This window comes from Hyaena hyaena, unplaced genomic scaffold (genome assembly GCF_003009895.1).
Source record: "Hyaena hyaena isolate Hyena2069 unplaced genomic scaffold, ASM300989v1 scaffold_220, whole genome shotgun sequence".
NCBI lineage: Eukaryota > Metazoa > Chordata > Mammalia > Carnivora > Hyaenidae > Hyaena > Hyaena hyaena.
The window spans coordinates 968,683-995,823 of record NW_024080852.1 but is presented as its reverse complement, the minus strand read 5'-3'; the positions used below and the strand labels follow the sequence as shown (position 1 = coordinate 995,823).

Below are 27,141 nucleotides of genomic sequence, written 5' to 3'. Positions count from 1 at the left end.
CAAGCCGGCTGTGGGCTTGAAATGCAATACCCAACTCATAATCTTGGCCTCATGGGTATCATGCTCTTCCCTGAACAAACTGGCCCATACACTTGTGAGAGTATTTTTCACACACTGTCCATGTCAGGTCTTAGAGAATATGGTCAGAGGGAATCCATAAAGTTAAAAAATAAAGAACCATAAAATGTTAAGAATTTAAATTGCTTCCGAGGCTGTCGCTATTGCCGTGGTCTTTGATAATTCATCCAGTCCCCAGACAGGAGCGTGCCCCGTCTCAAAGGACACATGCTCTCCTCCTGTAAGCAAGCGGCTGCTTTCAGAAAGGAGCTCCAATAGTAGTAGGCTCAAGTTAAAAACTCTGATGCCATAAAGATGTATTTTACATCATTTCAAACTACATATATTTAATCCACACCTGCGGTATGTTGAATCATAATATTTTTATTTTATTTTTTGCAGCAAGGAGGTGATTTCTCAAACTATAAACATTTCAGTACATTTAATAACACATATGATAGAAGTGGAACTAAATTTTGCAGCCAGTCTACTCATATCTAGACTATAAATTCTTATGTTTGCCAGGAGGTTGAACTATAAACATGTTGGCAATGAGCTGGATTTAAATTTGCTTTCATCAAACGTATTCTCTTGTCTCAAAATAGCTCATCATGCATCGATCTGGAAAATCAGACAGTATAGATAACAAATCATTATGAAATAAGTTACTGGGGCAACTGAGTGGCTCAGCTGGTTGAGCGTCTGACCTCAGCACAGGTCATAATCTCACGGTCTGTGAGTTCGAGCCACACATTGGGCTCTGTGCTGACAACTCGGAGCCTAGAGGCTGCCTCTGATTCCATAGCTCCCTCTCTTTCTCTCTCTCTGCTCCTGCCTCATTTGCACTCTTTCTGTCTCTCTCTCAAAAATAAACAAACATTAAAACAACAACATTAAAGAAGAGAAAGAAGTTATTTATCTCCTAAAATGTGTGTAACTCAGAAGTAACAAAGTTAAATTATATTTAGCTTTACTTAACACTAATACAAAAATCTTGCTTCTACAAGAGAATGTATCATTTGTTTACATGAGATCAGCTTTTATTCATTTAAACTGAATAACAACTCAAATTATTATTAGTTTTATTTTAGTCAATGTTCAAAATCCTCACAGATACCAATATTAGATAATGCTACTTAATGAGACTTTTGAAGTAGCAGAATGAGGGATTTTTAAATAATAAGATTGGCCACGGCGCCTAGCTGGCTCAGTCAGCTAAGCGTCCAACTTCAGCTCAGGTCATGAGCTCAGATTTTGTGGGTTCGAGCCCCGCCTCAGGCTCTCTGCTCTCAGTGCAGAGCCTGCTTCAGATCCTCCCGTCTCCCTCTCTCTTTGCCCCTCTCCCCCCTCCTCCACTTACACATATGCACGTGGTCTCTCTCAAAAATTAATAACCTTTAAAAATAAATGAACAGGGGTCCCTGGGTGGCTCAGTCCGCTAAGGGTCCAACTTCGGCTCAGGTCATGATCTCGCTGTCTGTGAGTTGGAGCCCTGCACTGGGCTCTGTGCTGACAGCTCAGAGCCTGGAGTCTGCTTCAGATTCTGCGTCTCCCTCTCTCTCTGCCCCTCCCCCACTCACACTCCTTTTCTCTCTCTCTTCAAAAATAAATTTAAAAATTTTTTTTAAAATAATGAATAAATAAACAAGTAATACGACTGGCTTAGTTCTAAGAGATACATTCAAAACAAAGAAATAATATAACATAGCTGGGCAGCTCTCTCACTGAGGTGGTTTTCTGTTAATTTTGAAGTAAAATAGTCCTCATTCACCAAGGAGAGAAAAAAACAGAGCGAAGAGCAGAATTAGTGGCATTGTGGACACGGGCTGGAAGAAAGCGTACCTGTCCCTGTCTCCTTCCGTGGTGTCGTACAGGCGGTTAGCACCCCCGTCAGCACAGGCTCTTAAGAGAGCTGCAAACAGAAAAGAAAAAAAAAAAAAAGAGTATTTCAGTAGAAGCAGCTTAGGGCAGCCGCTCACAAACGATAAGCATCACCAAGCAGGCCCTCAGACACTTACGACGTCACTGCCCCCCGCCCCCCCATCTTCCACTTCCAGCCGGTGGCCGGGCCCTGCGAGTGACCCTGCACCGCGCCGGCCCTTTGGGAGCCACCTCATCAGACACGCGTTTCTCCTCTGCATCGTTTTCGATCCCTTCCGTTAAATAAAAAGGGAGGGGTGTACAGAGTGTCTTCAGTCTCTCTCTCTCTCTCTCTCTCGGCTTGATTTTCCAACTTCACAAGCAAAGATGGGCCTCACGCCCAAGAGGAGACAACAGGACAGAGTTGTCACCTCGTTCCTTCACTCAATTTTTCAGACGTGTTCCACTGACGGTGGGTGTGGGTTTCACAATTTTGTTGTGATGGAAGAATTTTCTTTTAAAAATAAAATCATAAACCTAACGCCGTACGTCTGTTTTAAGAAAGTGACTAACAGTCTCGATAATGTGTGCACACAGTAAAAATTATGAGGTGGCACAAAATTAAAACTCGGGAAACATGAAGATACTCGAGCAAGACCGGCTGTCTCTCCAAAGGGGCCTTGTATTTTCTGTCTTGCTTTCACTGTAGGATTTGAAGCTGCCGAGCGGTTGTTCCGTGAAATTCTCCTAGCCCACAGATGACAATTTTCTTGTTGTTACTGCTCTCGTTTCCAATTTCCCCAGAAATGTTCAGTATCTTACCATCAGTGTCCCTTCTTTTCTTCTTTTTTTAAATATCCTTTACCAAAAGGTGTCAGATCAAACTTGAGTTTTCACCCTGGGCGAGAACAGTGAGTGCAGATATGTCTGAGACTGCGATTCCTCGCCCATAACAACCCAAAGCCTGCCTCCTGTCCCCAGGTGGCTGTTAAAACCGAAGTCACTGGGGCCACAGGGGTCAGCAGAGGCGCTGGGCTCCAGCACCCTCAGGAGAAACACACACTCCTGGAGCTGTTTTGTCATTTTCTGGCACTTACGAAATCCCCTTCCCTTGCTGCAAATTTAACTTCACGTTCAAAGGTGTTTATTACATTTACCTCCAAATGTCTAGGTGTTAAAAGGCAGGAGGACGTTGTAAAAGACACCTCACTGGCCATATTGGCAGAAAGAAAGTCCTCATGTGTTTCCTAACTAATCCATGATACAGGAGACTAATTTCTGTGTTCCATGTTTTATCAGAAATAAAACAGGCCAAGTGGCAAAAATATATTCCAGTTTTGCTTCAGCTTCATCTGTAGATGGGGGTAATACCAGCTGTGGCATACAGCTATTAAGCAATTAATAATTTAATTTTCTATATCGTTCATCAGAATACCAAACACAGTAAGCATTCAATCAACACTGGTACTCCTCCTCCATTTGTGTCATCATGAATAAAAAGTCTAAAATGCTTGGGCTCCTAAAAAAGAAAAGCCTAAACTACCTAAAAAGTCCTTAACAAAACTAAGCTTTCACAAAGATGTTTGAGAGGGACCTCTCATTTTATCAATTACTAAAAATATAGATTTCCTTAGAGGAACGACACCCAAATTCAAATAAGCCACAAACATAACTCCAAGAAGATCACAGAATATTCTGCACATTTTCTAAATTCAAAACCTAAAAGTTCAAAAGCTAAAATGGGTCTCATATATAAAACACGGCATAAAACAACTGAATAGGTAAATTGAAGCGACTAATAAATAGATGGTAAACTATCAGTAATTACCCTGAGTATATAAAACAATTATCTGTAAAGAAAACTAACATGTATATTAAATCTTTTTATATAAAAATTGATTCACCCAATATAAAAATCTAAGAAATAGTTTTTCAGTGGCTAAGGATTATCAAACAGAATGAGTTGTCAACTTCACAGCATAGTACTTGGCAAGGATCGGCTGAATTCAACATTCATACCTGTTATGTTCCAGGCCCTAAACAGAATAATAAGGTGAGTAACAAACAGATCTAATACCCCAGGCTCACAATTTGGCGGAAGAAGAGAGACCAAAGGAGATACACGTGATGCATTATAGATTCTGTGTGAACTATAATAAAAGCAACAAAATGTAATGGGAAGACAAGGAAAGGAGAGGGACATTTCAGTGAACAACTCTGTACAACTGCTTCTAGATCAGGGAAGATTAGTGTTACTTTCACAATCCCAAAACTTTCGCTATTGTCTGTTACTTCTTACATCTAAATTCACATTGACATTGATAAAACAGTTGATGAAAAGAGACCTATCTGGATCACAGAAAGCAAATTTGTCCATGTCTATTCCTGTTTAAAAATTTTTTCATATGTATGTATGTATGTATTTGGAGAGAGACAGAGCAAGAGTGGGGGAGGGGCAGAGAGAGAGGGAGGCCCAGAATCGGAAGCAGGCTCCAGGCTGAGCTGGCAGCACAGAGACCAGCACGGGCTTGAACTCACAGACCGCGACACCATGACCTGAGCCAAAGTTGGATAACTAACCAACTGAGCCAACCAGGCGCCCCTATTCCCGTTTTAAAAGGCAAAGGGAGCTAAAATAACCCTGAGAAATTCTATAGACTTTTCTCTCAATACCTTTAAGTTGCAGGCAGGGGTATAATCCAACCTGAAAGGAAAAACAAGTTCCCATCTGGCCCCTAAAACTGTTTTGTTTTCAATAAAGTTTGACCAAAAAAAGATGTATTCTACCTTTTTAAAATTTTAATAATAAACTGTTTTAGCTGGTTTGAAGTACTTTCCACATATGTAAATAAAATTGCATTTGAAAACCAAAATATTTCAAGCATAAATATTGTTGGCATAAATTCACTGACAAGACTTGGAAAAATGAGTTACAAATATGCCTGTTAATGAAAGTAACAAACTAAAAAGACCCAGAAGTAGAAGGTACTCTTATATATTTTTATAAGTCATAATGAATCTGCCTCAAAAACCTGTTTACTCCATCATTTAAACTGTTCCAAACTTGAATAAATACAAGTTAGTCTCTGAGTTATCTTTTAATGTGAAATTTTCACTGGTGTATGCAGCCGAAATTGTGCAGATTTGTGAAATACTGTAACTTCAATGATTGAGCAATTATATACTATGCGTTAGGTTAATATACAACTAAAGACTAAAGTACAGTAAAATCATTAAATTATCTTTATATATTGGTACTACCAGTAAGTACGTTAAATGCATCTTAAACTGACATTTTTTTAAAAGTGGCATAATGTAAGTTAATGTTACTGTAAGAAAACGAAGCACTCCATTCAACATCGGAGGTTAATTGGCTATTTCATTGATTTCTGTTGAATAAAATTGGACAGAAATAATTTGACTTTCTCCACAGAAAGCTATTAAATTCGTTCCAAGTATTAAAATGGAAGAAAAGTAAAATAAAAGAAGCATTTTGCAGTTTCAGCTGAAAAAGCAGATTATCAACTAAATCTAGATCAGTCGCCTTCTGACTTCAATGTAATCCCAATCCCGAGGATTCTAATGTAAAACAAAATTTATGATATATACTTTGCCAAATTCATAGAATTTTCCTGGGACTAGAGAGAGACAACAGAACCAGAGGAAGTAGCATAGGGAAGCATTCTCTCACATGCTGTTGAGGACACTAACTTTGAAGGACAGTGGCAGATTAATAAAAATTTAAATGTGCATCCCTTTGATCCTGAAATTCCATGCAGCATATATGAACACCTGTCAAAATTCACAAGGGCATATACACAAGGATATTCATTGTGATATTTTGTGTTATCATGAAAAACTACTGGCAAATTTAACGGGTCATCAGTTGAATAGTGGTAAACTAGATCATAACCATAGCAAGGAACCAAAAAAAAAAAAAAAAGTAGCTCTTATATGTCTTTGTGTTCTCTTCTAAGATATATTGTTGTTTAAAACTTTAAATAGCCCTTGGCCTAATCTTCCTTGCAGTAGCAACTCAGAGAATGTAGAGGAGTATAACAAATCCAAGAAAACGAAGAGTCTGGCAAAAGTTACCTTAGCAAGAAGGTTTATCAAGTAATCGGTACTCAGCATCAGTAAGACACCCCGACACTGCAGGATGGATGCTTAACACACCCCTGAGGAAACTCCCAACAACTAGCATAGAATCAACCGCCTGGAGAACTGATGGCTTTCATGGCCATCTGCATCCCTAACATGGGAGTGACTGGGACATTTCAAAGTCACTCCTAGGCCTTCACTACTCTTGTTATCAAACAAGTTTTAGTATCTGTCTTGTACTCTTCCTTAAAGCTAAGTAAACTCAGGGCTGAAGAAAGCTGATCATGTGTTGCCAGGGCGTTAATCCAAACCCAAGGTAACCTCTGTATTCCACAGACCAAACTCCATCACAGTGATTATTTGTGAGGAATGGGCATGATGTCATTGAGAAGACATTTTTTTCCCCCACTCTTTACATTAAATACTATGAGACTGAAAATATTTGCACAAAAGAATTTGAATCATAATATAATTATAATTTTTACAAACCAGCAGTAATAACTAAAAGGGGGCATACACATTAAGTAATATAACAGTTCCATATCTAACCCCATTATTAGAAAGAATCAAATATTTGGTCAGACTTTGCCAGGACTGAATTGAAGATGCCTACATATGATCTAGAAGAAAGAGAAGATCCAGAATCTTATTTAGAAGAAGTCTTACTGTATCCCCACGGAGCTAAATAACTCCAATTACCTAAATCCTGTTTATTCCCAACACAGGTGCTAATTCCTAGTACCCCAAAGATTCAATTAGCCTTTGCATACATGAAACCAATCTAATCTGTCAATACTAATGGTTTAAGCCAGGATTCTTTTCCTGCCTGACAGGGGAAACCACATCATCCCTCACTTCTACTCTTCAGCCAGCTTTATCATCCATATCTGTTAGTCCAGCTATGTCAGGGAAAGTAGGTCTCTTCTGGATGAGACTCAAACAGTCCATTAACAAATACATATTAATAAGGAAATGATAATCTCTGACAACCACATAAACACATACACAACTATGCCAGCAGAAGGTTCACTACCAGGTACTGCAGGGAAGAGTGTTGTTTTGGTTTGTTTTTATCCTGGTAAGAACACTTAACAGGAAAAAGGAGATCTACTGTCTTAAAAGCTTACGTACCCAATACAATAAAATTAACTATTGGTGCAGTGTCATGTAACAGATCACTAGAACTTAATTGTTTTGCATAACTGAAACTTTAGATCCCTGGAATAACAGCTCTTCATTTGCTCCTTCGCTCAGCCCAACTCACGGCAACCACTGTTCACTGTCCTATTCTCGGCTACGTGCTTGACCGTTTTCGCTACTTCATACAAGGGACCCCTGTGGTGCTTTTCCTTAGTGGCTGGCTTCTTTCACTTCGCTTAACGTCTTCCAGGTTCAACCAGGTTTTCACATATTGCAAGATCGTCTTCCTTTTTAAAGATTTCTTATTTGGGTAAAGGGGGGCCCTGTCACCCTTTTCTCCCATCTCACTCCCGCCACCTCTGGCAGCCACCAATTTGCTCTGTGTATCTATGAGGTGGTGGTGGTGCTGGCGTTATTTTGGGGGTTTTGCTTTCTTACAAGATACGTAGCTTGCAAATTATTTTCTCCCATTCTGTAGGCTGTGTTTTCACTCTGTTGTGGTCTCTGCTGCTCAAAAGCTTTCTAGTTTGATGGGATCCCAATCATCTCATTTTGCTTTTGGTGCCTGTGCTCTGAGGGTCATATCCATGAAATCATTGCCAAAGCCAATGCCATGACATTTGTCCTTATGTTTTCTTCTGTAAGTTTTACAGTTTGGGGTTTTACGTTTAAATCTTTAATCCATTTTGCATGGAAAATAAGTGTTTTTAACCAATTTTTATCATTAGAGACAATACTTAGCAATAATTTACACGTTGTACTCAAATAGCCAAGAAGCTGTAAATCAATGAATTCTTCCAGAAATATCTCTTGCTTAAAAGCATCTAGTTCACCTGTAGTTATTCTCTGCCGGTGTTAAGAACTCAACCGTATCACGAAGCCTAGTAAGAAACAGATTCTGTATAAGGATTCATGGAAACTTTTCTTTAATGAACTATTACCTTTAAGCTTTTCTAGGTATTATTCACTTTTGGTATTTCCTAAACACTAAATAAAAAAACAGAATGTCTGTTTAAGATACTTCTGTTATTTAAAAGCAAGTTATAGGATCTTCCTTGGAGACCCTTCTTAAGTGGGGGGTGTTAAATATATTATTGGTCTCTGATAACAGGAAAAAAGCACATATTAATGATAGTTAATGATTCTTACATTAATACAATTTTAAGCACAAGATACTGGTTACAATGGTACTTCTGCAAAAGAGGGCAGGATTAGGTGAAAGATGTATTTTTGTACTTTCAGCCTTAGGGGACATTAAATCCATACCCAAACCCAGATTTGACATACGGCTCAATCTATACCGCTACAATCTCCTTCAATCCATTCAAAACTAAGGACACCGAAAAAGACTTTCCACGTTCCCTTTTCTACTGCCCTGGAACGGGACAGACTCAGAAGCTTGCATCTACGATGTATCAAATCAACACAGAGAATGAAGTCAGGATAGTAAAGGTGAAGCTAAGGGCAGGAGCATCTTCGGGGCCCCACAACCATAGCCAGGGCCAGGCACAATCCTTTTCAATCACAAGAACTCTAAACTCCCTTTTCTGCCTCAGGTCAATGTGGTTTGGGTTCTCTGTCGCTTGAAACAGGAAGAGCCCTAACCAATACAAGTTCTAACTTCTATTTCAAAGACACGGAATCTTCCCTCTATCAGTTGGAGAAGATGACTTTTTAGGTCTCCAATCTGTGATGGACCAAGCCCTTAAGAGAAGAGGCATATTTCTTTTGAGAGTATATACTAATAATGAGCAGATTATCACCAGCACAGCCTTGATTATGATCCAAAGCATTCAGTTTCCGCACATGGTTAACAGAACCAGAAGAGCATGCTTTTCCTATCAAGACATGATTTCATGTGGCAACACCTTAATTCAGAGGATTTCAGGGAAATATATACTCTCTGAGAGAGATAGCAACAATTTACTTTGCTCACAGACATACTGAAATGCATAATTATTTGCTGTTTAGATGACTCCATTTTAGAGAAAAGGTTTTATAATATATTCATGTGCAATTATTAAGAAGGCTCACATTATTTGTAATATCCTACAAACAGTAAGTGGCATACTCTGTAAATTTTTGTCAAGGCAGTAGCATGGAATTTTCCTTATTTCAAATAAAAAGCAAGTGCTTGTATTAGCATCTATATGCACAGTGCTGTACTAACCCTAATGACCTGGGTTCATGCCACATAATTATGATTTTTATTACCAATAGGTAAGTGTTGCGGTGGAAATTCTCTCTGCCACCTTCGATCCCCTCCCCTCCTGGTTATACAGCATGGAGCTGCAGTATGCCATTCAGTTATCCTTGATACAATTTATAAAGTCTAAAATCAGATACCTCTTTAACGTGGAGTGATACCAAATAGTCCATTACTAAAACAAAAACAAAAATTTAAAAATAGCCAAATATCAAACTGTCTGCTTATCCTAAAGTACCATCATGATGTGTAAAAACCACAAAGTGCGAAGGAGCACAGAAAAAGATGGTCTCACACATGTGAAGCTAGCAGAGGCACGTTTGTCTAAATGTGACTTGTTAAAAAAACAAGACTGAAAACATGGAAAGAGCCTAAGTGTCCATCAACAGATGAATGGATCAAGAAGATGTGGTTTATCTATACCATGGAATACTACATGGCAATGAGAAACAATGAAATCTGGCCATGTGTAGCAACATGGATGGACCTTGAGGGTGTTATGCTGAGCGAAATAAGTCAGGCAGAGAAGGACAAATATCATATGTTTGCACGTATAGGAGGATTAGGAGGAACTTGATGGAGGAACAAAGGGGAGAAGAAGGGGGGAAATGGTGGGGGAAAGGGAGAGAGGCAAACATGAGAGACTCTTGAACGCTGACAAAAACTAGGACTGATGGATGTGGGGGGGAGGGGGGATGGGCATGGAGGAGGACACTTGTGGGGATGAGCACTGGGTGTTATGTGGAAACTAATTTGACAATAAACTATTTGTAAAAAAAAAAAAAAAACAAGACTGAATACATTCTCAGTTGTTACATTTTTACTAAAGGTTGGCCATTCTTTAGGGACAAAGTAGAAAACACGCATGCTCAATCTGTGGTGACTAAGAAAACAAACAATAGACCCTTGATGGTGTTGCTGTAACACAGCACAACACCTGTTCAACATTGGCACCATCACATTCTGGGCTTCTGGTGCGAGGGGGTCGTTCAGCACCTCGTAGAATGTTTACCAGCATCCTTGGCCTCTATACACTAACTGCCAAGAGCACCCCCAAGTTGTGATGACCGAAGTTACCTGCAGACAATGCCAAATATCCCTGCCAGGGCAAACTTAACCAAAGGACCACTTACATTTCAGCAGGCTGCCCGTGATCCCACAAGACCCAGCTATAAAGCAAATTATTTACCGCTATTCTCTAAACTTCCAAATTAAAAGCATGACTATCAACAAATAAAATAAAAATGCAAGCAAGACGCTCACCCAGAAACTACATTCTACCTGGTTACTAAAGTCAGGTGAATTAACAAAACAACTCATATCCAAACTCAATCCACTGCCTTCTTATCTATTCCAGATGCAAACCTACCTACCATCTTAATCTCTATTTTAGAATTTTGAAACTTCAATAAGATCTCTCACATGATCTCTACACATATTGGGTATTTGTGATATTCTGGGTAATCCTTTAATGATGATCCCATGCCCTATTTGTGCTTCATACTCATTTGAGTCCCTATTCCTAAATTATTTCCACTAGTCACAAAAGTTGAAGTCAGGTCCTTTTGACGGTCTTCTGGGAACTGCCGGGTAGCTCACATCTCCCAAGTCAAAAAAGAAAAACCATTGCACAGATATCACCATGGGTGGTGAGCATGAAGAGCGACAATTTGGGTCAGCTCCGTTCACTTCCTAATATGCAAAGATTGGTAAGAAGGCAGGGACAAAATAAGGAGATGTGGCAAATCCGTGTGAAGGAGTGAAAATAATAAAATGCCTAGAAGCGTTGAAATAGGAAAGAAACAGTGGGAGCTGGTCCACGTAGCAAAAATAAAAGTCTTTAAATAAAAATCACTTTGTTACAAATATGTAACATACTAAAAGGGAGAGAGATTTGGAACCAATGTGCATCCTCTGCCTGTTTCTTTCGTACCAGAATTTCTTCCCTCACCTCTTTCTTATGAATCCCTGCAAAGAGACCTCATAGCTGATATACAAGACACATTTCAAACCATAGATTCATTGTTGAATGTAACACAAGTGAGGTCTACCAAAATCAGATGTTTGTGACACAACTGAAAGATTTACCGTATTTTGTAGATAAAGAAAAAAGCCTACAGTTAATGTCTATACTGTTACCAGTACCTCTGAGGCCTTTATGAAAATATTTGAACACTATTTATTTCATGAGAGTTTCTAGCAAACAAATCTATTCTCTTGAACAATTATCATTAAATCTAAGTGGTAATAATAGGTTAACTTCAGTAATTGGGCATTAATTCAAAATAATTAGAAATGGAGACATAATTACACATTATTATTACCAAATAATGTAAGAATTTCACAATATAATCTTCTTGCTTGACTATGCTCTTTTTCTAAGTGAGCACAAACAAATTATAAGCTAATTCTCCTTCCTGCTTAGGGGGAAAAAGAAGTAGATGTAGGAGAGCTATTTGAAGGCTATGAGTAGAAAAAAGAGAGAAGAATTAGAGATAGAGCTTCTAGAAAAAGGTGGAAGAAGAGGAATCATGTGTTCAGGTTAAAAGAAATAAGTGTCTACCCCAAAACTTCTTAGGCCAAAAGTCACCACCATGTGGGACAAAGCGTAAAGAAGAAAGTGCTTCCAGTAGGTGGATGAGTGCTCTATTAACTATCACATTTCTTAGTTGGTAAGCTAGCTCAGAGCACTGTGGGAGAGAAATTCATCTTAAGATTTAAAGCATGATTTATCAGATATGAAAAGGCTTATTTTTAGAGTAATTAAACAAAGGCCAGCTGCGTTGGCCTTTAGTCAGATACAGGAATGGCGGTTATGAGATCAAGTTGAGAGGTAGTCAAAGACCACATTAAGCAGATCGTGGTACACACCAGAGTTTAAGCATAAAGGGAAGTCACTAAGGGTTCTAAGTGTGAGAGTTTTCTATTCTAACTTACCTAGGAAAGATCATTCTATGTTGGGAACAGGTTAGAGAGAGACACGAGTGGAAGTAATGGAATTAGTTAGGAATGAAGATGGTGGCTTAGACCAGGAAGGCAGCACTTAAGGCAGGATGAAATGAATGGGCCTCAGTATATATTCGGGAAGTGGAAGTGACTGTGGGCTGAGACACTGGGTACGGAGGGCAGCACAAAAGGAACCAGAGATGACCTTTAGTTTCCTGTCTTGAGCAACTGGCAGACATTCCCAACTGCTTCACTATCCTACAAAGTATAAAGGAAACAAGGGACCCTTAGAAGTACAACTTCCTAGCCACCCTCCAGCCCGATACAGTACCTCACGCACACAGGCACTTGTTAGGTGCCTGTAGAACCGAACTGCACCACAGCCAAAACATTTTTGAATGGCTCAGGCTATTCTAGATTTCATAAAGTATTTTCTACTTTAACTCAAGAGGCTACAGAAGGTCCTGAGGGGCACTGAATTTATTAGGTATTTTCCTATAGGGATCTGGATTAAAATTCTAGCCTGAAATATAGAACAAAGCTCAGTTACAGAATGCACATCAAAAGGACACTTCTCCACCTGTTTCCCCCTTTTCAGCAAAGGGTTGGAATAATTCATATGAAGTGTACCAAGAAAAACATCCCTAGCCTTTTTATTTCCAAATCTTTACTTTCAAAAACTGTAAGTATACTACAGATGAAGGAAATCCTTTGATTATAAGATGGCATCTTATAAATCGAGAACAATTTAAAATTCTGTAAAGACTAAGAGAACACCTCTGTCGCCTCCCCTGAGAACTGCCAATTGTTTCCACCCAGCACTTTGTTAGCTAAAAAACGAGGGGAGTTTATACTCCCTAGATACCTCTTCTCATGCCCCAACCTACTTCCATGCCCCTCACCATTATCCTGGATATAGGTCTGGATGTTTGTGTTTTAACTTTCTCAGAGCATGCATTTGCATCAATAAGCCATGTGTAATATTATGTGACATGTATCGTTTTTAATTTTTGTGTTCTCAAACTTGCTTTCATCATTTGACATTATGTATTTGAGGGCTCCACTTAGAAATAAAACATGTAGATTGGGGCAGCTGGATGGCTCAGTCGGTTATGTGCTCAACTCTGGCTCAGTTCGTGGTATCATGGTCCGTGAGTCCATGTCCCATGTTGGGCTCTGTGCTGATAGCTCAGAGCCTGGAGCCTGCTTTGGATTTTGTGTCTCCCTCTCTCTCTCTCTCTCTCTGCCCCTCCTTCCCTCATCTTCTGTTTCTCTCTCTCTCAAAAATGTTTTAAACATTAAAAAAAATTAAAAACATAATATTATCACTAGCTTATCTCTGTTCGAGGGCTTATGGGTGCCTTTATGGCTTCATTATTTTTTTAAATCATGAGATGAAAAGGGTGCCAAATTATAATTTGATCAACCCGGTGAATGACACAGTAAATTATGCAAAGAGAAGAAAGCCTTTTATTCTAGTTCTATCTCAAAGAGCAAGCACTTATTAATGAGTGAAAATAAAAACAGAAGTCAATGGAAATGCAAAAAAAAGAGCAAAAATAAAAATTCGGAGATTCGCTGTTGGAGGACAGTTTTTCATAGGACTTTAAAAAGAATTAATTTCAACAGCTGGAAATTGCATTTGGCTCCTGTGAAAGAAAGGTTGCCGCTGCTGTTTGTAAACATGATGAATGGAGAGCAGCTTGCAAGCACGATGGATAAAAATAAATATTTCATTATGCAAAATGTGTTTCATTGTTGGGTTTGTAAATTTGAAACAATTATAAATACTGCGTTGGCAGCACATGCTGTTGTTTTCACCGACTGGCAGGGTTTCCTTCTTTTTTTTCTTCTCTCTCTTTCCTTTTCTGGCTCCAGGGTTTGAAAATAACTTTCTGTATTCGTTAGAAACTAAAATAACTCTTCTCCTTCCCCACCAAAGTGTAGAAGCGTGCATTTCCCATCCCCCCATCTTTGCTCCTTGGAACATAAAAAACAACACTAAGTAGAATTCAATAATAGGAAACAAGGAACAAGGGCCTGCAGACAGGATAGCAGGTAAATAAAAGTTACTCCCATTCTTTTTAAAAGATGTATTCAGGGGCGCCTGGGTGGCTTAGTCGGTTAAGCGTCCGACTTTCGCTTAGGTCATGATCTCGCGGTTCGTGGGTTCGAGCCCCGCGTCGGGCTCTGTGCTGACTGCCAGCTCAGAGCCTGGAGCCTGTTTCAGTCTGTGACTCCCTCTCTCTCTGACCCTCCCCTGCTCACGCTGTCTCTCTCTCTCCTAGAAATAAATAAAAAAACATTAAAAAAAAATTAAAAAAAAAAAGATGTATTCAACCTGTTTTAATAATTCATAGGATGTGCAACCTCATGAGTGCACAAGGAAGTATAATATAGCCCAGAGAAAGGAACGGAGATGGAAATACTGATCCCTACAAGATAGCTAATAAATGCAATACCAACATGTGCCCTCAAACAATCTTCACAGTATCATGAAGATTGTTCATCCTTAACCCATCTAGGAAGCCCCCACCCTCCACCGCCCCCGACAGTGAAATCTGGTGCTCAAGGAAAGTAATTAACAACCAGAAGAAACATCACCAAGACATGAAAGGAGTGATGGAAAGAGCCAAGAAGCCAAATCCTAAATAGGACTTTCCAGAAGCATTTGTTAGCTCAAACAAATTTACTGAAAGATTAAAAGAAAAAAAAAATTTTACAGATGAGTGCTGTAAGACAGTAAAGAAGTATCTGTTCTCTCTCCATTCCGAAACAACGGAATGAAAAAAAGAAAGATAAAACCAGGGAAAATGTGTCACCCAATCACAGTGTGTGTGAAAATGCCACCAGAGGAAGTGAACTCAAATGGGGGGATGGAAAGATACTGAGAAGAGGTCTTTAGCTAAAGATTCAGATATAAAATCAGTGTAGAAAGAAAACACTGTCACTGAGATAAGGTGGAGAAAATTGAAAAAATGGAACCATGACCAGCTTTCTGGCTGCCCCTTGGCTAACAGCGGTGAGTCAAGGTCAGTGTCATTCTGGAGCGCTTCACCATGCCCGAGCAGGAGTCTCTGCTTACTCTTGCCCTCCCAGCTCCCACATAAACCGGTTCAGAATCAGTTTATTCGAAAATCAGGAAAAAAATGAGCTGGACCAAGAAGTTACGGGAAAGGGGGGAAAACAGGAGGGAAGCAGGAAGGGACGAGATAAGTAAACAAGAGAAACAGAAGAGTGAGAGTCACCAGAAAAATACTGCCACCAAGTGAGTAAAACTCATGACCAGAAATACCACCGTGACTCAAAAGAACTTAATGAAGAAGGAAGACACATTCCAAGAAGAGATACAAAGGCTCAGAAAAGAGAGAATGATGACGATGATGAATTATGAGAAAGACGAATTAGGAGCCTAAAGAGTTCACCAAGTAAATTAAATCTCAACAGTAAGTTGTTTGAGGCTGAGTAAGCATCACTGAGTAATCAACACATTAGATGAAATTGAGGAATGAGCAAAAATAAACGGAAATTAACAACAAAATTAGAGATTAAAACAAAATGGGAAATGGAAGATTTAAAAAAATTGCACATGTAGAACTACTCTCCTGAGGAGAACACAGAACAAATCAAAGACCAATTTTCTAGATCTAGAGGGAGACTTAAGCCTATGGATTGAGAGGGCACACAAATGCTGAGAAAAACCAATACACACAGATATTGAGTCAAGTCTAATTAAAACTGCTGGTACTTATAGATAAAAGTCCAATTGTATTCTTAAACTGGGGATGGGGGGAGATCTCACTAGGCTCAGACTTCTCTACAGAAACATTTGGTATACTTGAGGAATTGAAATGATCCCAATAAAGTCCTTAGGAAATGAAAGCATATCCAGTCACACTGTATCAAGTTTAAAGGAAACAAATACATCATCTTGAAACATTTTAAATCCACAAAATTTCATTCCCATTGAGTTTCTTGAAAACTCTACTAGTAGAAAAGCTTCAACTTACCAAACACATATATGGAAACACTAGGACTGACTGCCTCTCACATCAAAGCCTCTGCTCATCTCTGCCTGAAGCGCCCTCTCACGGGACCACTCAGCCACCTGCCTCCCTCCCTCCCAACCCGCCTTCTTCCTTCTTCCTCCCAGCCCGTCTCCCTCCTTCCCTCCCACCTCCCCAGTCTCCCTGCCCCCTCTCTGCTAGCTGCCTCATTTGTGTCTCCCTCCCTCCCTGCTACCTCATACACCAAGGTGTCTCTTTCCTTACATGAAGAATTAACTCAAGCATCATGTCTTCTTTAAAATCTTTTTTGATGCCATTTATCTGGACTTGTTTCCCTTTCCATCTCTAATAAATTACCCCACCGTGTGCTATAAATACTGTATCTAAAGTAAAGTAACTCCAGAAGACTGAAAATGGGCAAAGACACACTCTTTAAGTGAAAACAAAAAGTAGCCAGGGTCATTCATCAGTACTAGAAGGATCTTAATTGCCTTTCTCAATCCAAGAAGATAAAGGACACGAAAAAAAATAACTAGTAAGGTACAATTAAGTGAAGTATATCAAACGCTGTGATCTGAATATACATCTTCTCCACTGTCCACACAAAGTTCACAAAAATTAGCTATATATCCAGGCCAAAAAAAAGGGTTAAATTCCAAATAAGAAAAACAGCATAAATAATGCTCCATGATCACTGTGTAATAAAAATGGGAACCAGAGGTGCCTGGGTGGCTCAGTCAGCTAAGCTTCTGACTTAGGCTCAGGTTATGACCTCATAGTTCGTGAGTTCAAGCCCCACATCTGTGCTGACAGTTCAGAGCCTGGAGCCTGCTTCATATTCTGTGTCTCCCTCTCTCTCTGCCTCTCCTGCCCTCATGCTCTGTCTCTCTCTCCTTCAAAAATAAATAAAAACATTTAAAAACTTTTTTAAATAAATAAAAATGGGACCAACTGTAAAATAGAAAAAAAGTAGAAACCTAAAAGCTTTTTGGCAATTTTTCAGTTCTTAAATCAAAAGGGAGGAATTGAAGAGGGAGTGTGTGTACATACGTATATTCAAATGAACTGTTTATCTGGGAAAAAGGGGGGGGGCATCTTTATTAACATCATCAAGAACATAAAAAGGAAACATTTAAAAGCTATGGTATTCAACAGATGAACCTAGTGTTATGGTCTCACTGAGGACCACTAAATCGTAAACCACCACTATCATATTTAGCAGCTAAGGCTCAATTTCAAAAACCTGATTTTGCTCTAGGTAACATAGCTAAGATATGGCAGAAATGGGGCTCAACCCAGGATATCCTATGCCCTAACCAGTCCTTCGTGCCACTATAAGTTATATGCCTCACATGATCAACTCAAGTTACTCTATTTCCACTAGACCAAAGATATCATTAACAGAAACAACCTTGTTCTGCATCCTACCAGGAAAGAAAAAAAAAATTATACCGAACAATGACACAATACTTTATTTTCATGCAAAAACTGTTATACTTTATTTTTAAAGATTTTGAGGGCCGCCAGCCTGCTTAGTGGGAAGAGCATGCAGCTGGTGAACTTGGTGTCATGAGTTCAAGTCCCACATTGGGGGATGTAGAGATTGCTTAAATAAAAAACTTTAACTAAAAGGTTTCCAAGACTGGATTTTAAGTAAACAACATTTGAGTGCTTTATTTAAAAGAAAGAGTAAAACAAACTGGATGTGACCTTACAAAAATAGGAAACTATAGTCATTAATTCTTAGAAAAATTAGTATTTGCTTCCACAAACATAAACAAAACTACTCCACTGTGGGCAACTTCAATCTTGGGAAGATCCTCAATTATTTAAGAGAGCTGACATATGTTTGTTCTACAAGCATATATCTATTTAGTAATTTACTATTGATGGCTGAATAATTCCATCAAGTAAGAATGTTTCCTGTGACTTAATAAATGCATAATAATGTGCAGATAGAAAAATAGTGTTTCATTACTAATTTCATAATGTCTTCCACCTATTTTACAATATCATGTCAGTATTCAGATGACCCAGACAGTGTAAATATATTTGACTGGCAGCCGAGTGCAGAGTCTATTCAGGTGAAGCAAATCTAGTACCCGCCAGTGATCACAAACCCACCAAAGTTAATCTTTGGTGAATCCACGGTCAAATGGTGCTCAGCAAACTTGTCTTGTGAGAACCACCAGGGAACAAGACAAAAATGATGACTCCCTGGGCTTCCTCCGTAGATTATGATGCACTATTTTAAGGGAGAGTCTTAGAGTCACAAGCCCATGGGTAAAATTTATCATTAGACGAAACAGAGGAACACTATCGTATAGAATATGTAAAATCTCAGAATACGTAATTCAAGAGACACTGGTCATGAAATAAAAAGCTTTTTGTTGTTGTTGGGTTTTTTTGTTTTTTTGTTTTTGCATAGAGGCCTTTTAAATTCATTACGAAATAAAACAGATACACAGATTTTGTGTTTTATGTGCCTGAAAGCCTTATTATCATTTGGAAGCAAAGGAAGCCTGGGGATATACATGTGTATGCAGATTCCATTTGGGGACTCTCAATAATTGAAGAAAGCTACCCAGAAAAGACCACGACTTGAAATACTCATTAACATTTTTCAACAGGATGCATCAATTTATAAGTATATTTGCTCTTTCCCTATCGTCACTGCAAATTGTATACTCAACATATGAAAATTTTATTCTAATCATGAAAGCAAAATATTTATCTATTTCAGATCATATTTAAAAACTCAAAGTTCTACTTGTAAGGCGTACAGTCTGGATTTGTCTGAGAGAATTCTAGGTGATGATGGAAATGTTCGACATCTATATTGATAACCTCTGTTCATATGTGGCCACTGGATGGAAACTTGAAATGTGGCTATTGATAAAGGAAACAATCAATAAAACTAACAGGCAACTGATGGAATAGGAAAAGATAGTTGCAAATGACATATCAGATAAAGGGCTAGTATCCAAAATCTCTAAGAACTCATCAAACTCCACACTCGAAAAACAAATAAGCCAGTGAAGAAATGGGCAGAAGACATGAACAGACACTTCTCCAAAGAGGACATCCAGAGGGCCAACAGACACATGAAACGATGCTCAGCATCCCTCCTCATCAGGGAAATACAAAGCAAAACCACAGTGAGATACCACCTCACGCCGGTCAGAGTGGCTAAAATGAACAAACCAGAGGACCCTAGATGCTGGCAAGGATGTGGAGAAACGGGCACCCTCATACACTGTTGGTGGGAATGTAAACTGGTGCAGCCCCTCTGGAAAACAGTGTGGAGGTTCCTCAAAAAATTAACGATAGAACTCCCCTATGACCCAGCAATAGCACTGCTAGGAATTTACCCAAGGGATACAGGAGTGCTGATGCATAGGGGCACATGTACCCCAATGTTCATAGCAGCACTCTCAACCATAGCCAAAATACGGAAAGAGCCTAAATGTCCATCAACGGACGAATGGATCAAGAGGATGTGGTTTATCTATACAATGGAATACTACATGGTGATGAGAAAGAAGGAAATCTGGCCATGTGTAGCAACGTGGATGGAACTAGAGGGTGTTATAAAATAGGTCAGGCAGAGACGGACAGATGCCATATGTTTGCACATATAGGTGGATTAGGAGGAAGCTAACGGAGGACTGTGGGGGAGAAGAAGGGAGGAAAAGGGAGGGAGAGGGAGGAGGCAAACCATGAGAGACTCTTGAATGGTGAGAACAAACTGAGGGCTGATGGGGGTGGGAGAGAGGGGGAGGGGGTTGATGGGCATGGAGGAGGGCTCATGTTGGGATGAGCACTGGGTGTTATACGGAAACCAACTTGACAATAAACTATTTAAGAAAAATAAATAAATAAACATTTTTACAAAATTAAAAAATAAAAAAAATGTGGCTATTGAGACCAAGAAACTGAATTTTTAAATTCTTTGAATTACAATTAATTTAAATTTAGAAGGCCACAGGTGGCTAATAGCTATCATATTGGGAACAACATCGTCCAACAGATGAAGTGGTTACACAACTAAAAGTTTATTTTTGGTCCTTTGAGACCTGGTGGAGATGGTTATGAGAGCCGGTTGAGGTGTTTGATCATGGCTGAACAGACTAACTTGCAAATGGGATAGCACACCAGCAGGCAATGCAGAATAAACAGACAAAATCACCAACAGTAACAAGTTAAGATCTTTAATAATATAGTCTTTTTTTTAAAAATCAAGAGTCACTTCTGTAACAATCTCTTAAAAGTTATTACTTTTTTCCTCCTAATCTTCTCCTCCTTTAAACAAGAAAGGTAGTAGCATTTATCTAACACCTCAGTCCCTGAGGTCCCTGACAGAGAGAATAGTTACATTCTTTTCCAACTTCAGGCCTCTGCCTCCAGTTTTTCTTTTTAAACTTTTGTCTCCTTTTTCCTTTCCTTTCTCATAATCCAATGGCCATCCTCCTCAGGCTTCCTCTCCTGACTTGAAACTGCTCTTACCACTCACTCTATTCTTTTTTTTTTTTTTTTTTTTTTAACATTCTCACTTTGCGTTTGCTGTTTTTCTATCCAGCTCTCTGTACAGCCATCCTTACTTTTCATTTCCTCTCCTTCCCCTACTTATAAATAGACGTTCCTGTGTAAGAAACATAAAGCATTTTGGTCATTTAATACGCCTACTCTTTTAAATTTTTTAAATGTTAATCTATTTAATTTTTAATGTTTGTTTATTTTTGAGAGAGAGAGAGAGCGTGCGCACACAAGAAAGCGGGGGAGGGGCAGAGAGAGAGGGAGACACAATCCGAAGCAGGCTCCAGGCTCTGAGCTGTCAGCACGGAGCCTGATGTCTGAACTCATGAACCATGAGATCACGACCTGAGCTGAAGTTGGACCCTTAACCGATTGAGCCACCCAGGTGCCCCAATAAGCCTACTCTTTTCAAAAGTCTTTTGAAAAGGGCTTATTTAACTTCAGAGCTTCTCCTTTCCTGCTCCCTGAAAAAGCAGGATTCAGTGCAGAAGCGGACACTCAGGAGGCTCACTAAGCATCAAACACACCTAAGCACGAGCCCACTGCCCTGTAGAGGAGGCAGCGCCGTGAAGGTGAGGAAGGTGAGAGAAGTGTGCCAATGGCTGCTCCCTCCTGGTTCATTATTAGAAGCTAAAGGCAGGGCCCCTGGGTGGCTCAGTCAGTTTAGTGTCTGACTCTTGATTTTGGCTCAGGTCAGGATCTCACATTTCGTGGGATCGAGCCCCACATCAGGTTCTGAGCTGACAGCATGGAGTCTGCTTGGGATTCTCTCACCCTCTCACGCCTGTGTGCTCTTTCTTGATCTATGAATGATGAATGCTAAAAAAAAAAAAAAAACACCAAAAACAAACCCTAAAGGCACATTGACTGGCACAATGAATCACAGCAAATACAACAGGAAGAAGGGTAAAAGCATCCTCAAAAAAAGGCAGAGGAATATGTATTATAATTAAACGAGGCAGTTTTTTAAAATAGCACACGTACACATCACATTTAACAGTTTTAATCAACAGATACATGGGAATTACATACCATTGGCCAATACAGTTTTGAAAACTCCCTGTTTGAAGAAGAGATCTATCCAGTTTAGAAACAAAAATCCATAAGAAAACTAGAATAATGTAAGAAAAAGGACAACTAAAGAGTCCATTTTCACAGCATCAAGTAGTCACCCTCACGTAAATTCTGAAAGGGAAAGATCAGTACAGGTCTAGAGTCATCAAGAATGGCTTGACTGAAGAGGAAGAACGCAAGCTAGACTTTTAGTCAAAGGTAGGCCATCGATCAAAAATGACAGAGGACAGATTTATAGAGCAGAATGTACATCCAGGTGGACAGGTAGGAATGAGCATGGCCTGGCATGTACCACAGGTATTTGGGAGAGCAGCCCAAAAAGTTTATGTTGGTAAATAAAGAAATAAAAAATAAATTTAAAAAAAATTGAGGTTATGGCCAGGTCAGCTTATATGGAAGAAGCTGAGTATCAGGAAAAGGAATTTAAATGGGGTGGAATAGACAGTACGGATCCCGCAAGGGATACAGTGGGAGCTAGGAAGAGCGGTCCTAGAGATGCGTGGCAACGGCCAAGAAAATGCATCAGAGCAAAGAGCTTAAGGGACTTAAAATAGTGAAGGAAGACAGCAGCAGTGGATAAACAGAGTTAAAGGTGAATTAAGGAGACATTTAAAGAATGAAAAAAAATCCACAGGTTTGAAGACCTATCAGAAACGGGAGAAGGAAAACAAGGAAGCATCAAAGATGATTCAATGTTTCCATCTAGGAGAGCACAAAGAAAGACCAGCAGCAGGGTTGATCACAACATCCCACACATAGAAACATTCCATCTGTTTTCACATCTTCTTCAGGCATTGGCTGTAAATCGTGCTTGCCAAACAAGGCCCTCCAGCATTTTTTCAACAGAAGAAGCTTAAGTATATCATTCTAATACTAAATGCAACCACATGAAACAAAGACTTGAGAATACATGTTAAATACGGTTTTCCTTATTTGTGGATGAAAATGACATGATATCTGCTATTTGCTTCACAATAACCCAGTGGGGAAGAGTATATATGAAGCAAACATGGCCACAAGTTAGTAATTGTTGAAGATGGATGATGGGTATGGGGAGGCTCATGAAAGATCCTCTCCACTTAGCAGAAAGCTGACCACTTTTATCTGTTCACACGAATCTGGTCATTCACTCAGAGCTCCCTTCTAAAGGAAATGATTGTAAAATCTGACCATGTAATTTGTAAATGATTTTGACTAAAAGGTAAATCTAACACATGATAGTTGTTACTAAACATAAGCGCAAAAAACATGTAACAAACCGAAAAACCCTACTTCATTCTACATTGCCCTTCCATACATGTCTGTGTCAGTGGATGTCAAGAAGAATTAATAAACAGACAAGGCTATTGAGTTCTAATTTTAAAAAATAGATTAGTATCACTAAGACATATAAACAGTAAGCACTGGTGTTATAGTGTACAGTACTTCGGGTCAAATACATTTAGGAAAGTTTACACTTTGGATAGCTAGATCTCTAAATATTTACTGATGGAAATATTTTATCTCTTGCCATTGCATCTTAAATAAAATGTGGTATATAGTTGAGTGCATGAACAACAAATATAAACTATTAATCTTAAACTATAGTTTGGACTCAGCAAACTGTTCATAATAAAGTATAAGTGGTTAACTAAGATCTCGAGATAATTTAAAATCCAACAGACCCTTAATGCATTTGGTTTCTTAGAACTGCTTGGGGATGCAGGGTATGTTTAAGCTCTTAAGGATGCTCAATATGTTGGATCCTAGCCATGTATGCCCTCCTAAAAATTTAAACATTATAGGATGCAAGGACTCTAAATCCTGACAAGTGTCTTATCATATTAAAAAGAACAAGGTAACTAGACAAAAGTCTACAGTCTCACTTTCTCCTTTAAAAAGCTTTGTTAAGGGGCGCCTGGGTGGCTTAGTCGGTTGAGCGTCTGACTTTCTCTTGGGTCATGATCTCGCGGTTCGTGGGTTCGAGCCCCGCGTCGGGCTCTGTGCTGACTGCCAGCTCAGAGCCTGGAGCCTGTTTCAGTCTGTGACTCCCTCTCTCTCTGACCCTCCCCTGCTCACGCTGTCTTTCTCTCTCTCTCCTAGAAATAAATAAAAAAAAACATTAAAAAAAAAAAAAGCTTTGTTAAATACCTAAAAAAAGGTTTTATGTGGGGCACCTGGGCAGCTCAGTCGGTTAAGTGACTGATCAGCTCAGGTCATGATCTCATAGTTAGTGAGTTTGATCCCTGCCTCGGGCTCTGCGCTTACAGCTTAGAGCCTCGAGCCTGCCTCGGATTCTCTGTCTCTGTCTTTCTCGCCACTGCTTGTGCTCTCTCTCAAAAATAAATATACATTAAAAAAAATAAAAGTTTCATTGAAAAAAGTTTTTATGTACTAAGAGTGTTTGAAGGAGGATATTTTCCATAAAGAAAAAAATTAAGGACTAGATCCCACTATACTTTGTAATCATTAACTTTTCCTGAGACACAAGGAAATGAATCACCAATGACTTAGAGAAAGTTTTGCTTTATTTCAAGCAGGTACATATAAATCAGGGATTGAATTCCAGCTCAGCTACTTGTTTGTGACGTTGAACAAGCTTGACTTCCTACGTGACCTTGAGCAAATCGCTCTCTCTCTGTGTCTCAATTTCCACATCTGTTAAATGGGGATAAAAAGGGCACCTACTTCCCAGGGTAAGAGTAAATGAATCAATGTACGAAATGATCTCAGGAGCGTGCCTGGCACATCATAAGCACTGTAAGCAAGTGGGCACTGCCGTCACTCCCACCACTATCACAGTCAAGTTCCAAGAGCTACCACCTTCAGGGGTGCCTGGGTGGCTTAGTTGGTTAAGCGTCCGACTTTTGCTTAGGTCATGATCTCGCAGTTCGTGGGTTCGAGCCCCGCATCGGGCTCTGTGCTGACTGCCAGCTTGGAGCCTGGAGCCTATTTCAGAGTCTGTGTCTCCCTCTCTCTCTGACCCGCCCCTGCTCACACTGTCTCTCTCTCTCTCTCTCTCTCTCCTAGAAATAAAAATATTAAAAAAAAAAAAAGAAAGAAAGAAAAAAGAGCTACCACCTTCCTATACAAAAATACGCGTTAAACTTCTTCCCAGGGTTCGACCCCCTCCCCCACTGTGGTAAATAATAGCCAGTTAGGGGCCTGGGACACACAATCCTTCTCAGCCTTAAGGAATGAAAACAGTCTACAAGTAAAGTTAAAAATGGGTTCTGGAAAGTAGAGCAGCTCAGATTTGACATTTCTTTCTAGAAAGTGCGGAAGGACGTACACACAAAACTCTTAAGTGAAAAAAAAAAGTCAAATCGTACTTTGGCTTTCATATACGTATAACTCTCAAAATCTATTTCCTCTCTCACTTCAGTGAGAAATTGCATACCCTCATCGCTTACTGGTCTCTAGCCACAAATGGCCTTCCTCCTGTTTCTCAAACACACCAATTCCATTCCACTCTCAGGGCCTGTGCACCTACGGTTTCCTTAGCCAGAAATGCTTTGCCACCTGGGTTTTACACAGCTGCACCAATTTACATTTCCACCAACAGTGAATAAGAGTTCCCTTTTCTTTATATCCTCACCAATATTTGTTAATTCTAGTCTTTTGATAACACTCATAATGACAGGTGTAAGGGAATATCTCATTGAAGTTTCCTTTGCATTTCCCCGATGAGTAATGACAGAGAACATCTTTCATGTACCTGTTGGCCATCTGTAGGTCTTCTATTGAAAAATGTCTCTTCAGTTTTTCTGTCCATTTTTAACTGTATTGTTTAAGTTTTTGTTTTGCTATTGAGTGGCACAAGTTCTTCATATTTTTTAAATAACAGCCCCTTATCAGATCTACAATTTGCACTTGTTTTTTCCCCACTCTGTAGGTTACCTTTTTATTGGTGGTTTCATTTGCTATGCAGAAGCTTTTTAGTGTGATGCAGTCCCACTGTGTGTTTCCATTTTTGTTGCTTTAGCTTTTGCTGTCAGAGTCAAAAACAAAAAAAACAAACAAAAAACAAACAAACCCATCACCAAGACCTATGTCAAGGAGCTTACCCCCTATATTTTCTTCTAGTTTTATGGTTTCAGGTCTTACGTTCAAGTCTTGAATATATTTTGAGTGAGCAATCCAGCTTTATTTTTTGCATGTGGCTGTCCAGTTCTCCAACACCATTTACTGAAGAGAGTGTCTTTTCCCCATTGCACATTCCTGACTCCTCTCTCATAAATTAATTGACCATATACAAGTGGTTAACTTCCGGCTCTCTATTCTGTTTCACTGATCTATGTGTCTGTTTGAATGTCAATAACTTATTGCTTTAACTACTATAACTTTACAATACAGTGTGAAATCAGGGAGCATGATGCCTCCAGTTTTGCTCTTTCTCAAGATGGTTTTGGCTATTCAGTATCTTTTACGGTTCCACAAAAATTATAGATGTTTTTTGTTCTAGCTCTGTGAAAAATGCCATTGGAATTTTAATAGGGAATGTACTGAATCTGTAGATTGGTATGGGTAGTGTGGATATTTTAACTATATTAATTCTTCCAACCCATGATCACATAGTATCTTTCCCTGTATCTGTATCTTCAATTTCTTTCATTAATGTCATAGTTTTCAATACACAGGACTTTAAGCTATATATGTAAAACATATTCCTAGGCACTTTATTCTTTTGGATGCATTTGTAAATGGGGTTGTTTTCTTAATTTCTTTTTCTGATAGTTCATTATTAGTGTATAGAAACTAACCACATATTTTTGTGCATTGATTTTTGATCCTGCAACTTTAATGAATTTGGGCTTAAGTGACATATTAGACCAGATGGGCTTAATAGATATTTATAGAATATCCCATCCAAAAGCAACAGAATAAGCATTATTTTTCATTACACATGGAATATTTTTAAAGATCACATGTTAGGCCATGAAACAAGTCTTAATAAATTTAAGAGGCTTGACATCATATCAAGCACCTTTTCCAACTGTAATAGTATAAAACTAGTAACTAATTACATAAGGAAAACTAGAAAATTAACAAACATGTGGAAATTAAACAACAAGCTACTGAACCAGTGGATAAAAGAAATCAAAACAGTAATGCCTTGAGACAAGTGAAAATGGAAATGAAGGTACCCAAGTCTGTGGGACACACCAATAGCAGCTCTGAGAGAGAAATGCCTACCTCAAGAAAAGAAAGTCGAGGGGCGCCTGGGTAGCTCAA

At 39.2% G+C, this 27,141-nt stretch overlaps 1 protein-coding gene across 5 annotated transcripts in view; it reads right to left on the bottom strand.

Annotated features, from left to right (window-relative positions):
- TPK1 (thiamin pyrophosphokinase 1) overlaps window positions 1-27,141 on the bottom strand; it is a 332,856-nt gene that overhangs the window by 201,801 nt on the left and 103,914 nt on the right. Inside the window, exon 4 of one of the 5 annotated variants that reach the window (XM_039243072.1) lies at window positions 1,900-1,969. The exons of the other annotated variants lie outside the window; for them this stretch is intronic. Coding sequence (XP_039099003.1) covers window positions 1,900-1,969 — 70 coding nt within the window. The remainder of the gene's footprint in view (window positions 1-1,899; window positions 1,970-27,141) is intronic. 5 annotated transcript variants of the gene reach the window in all.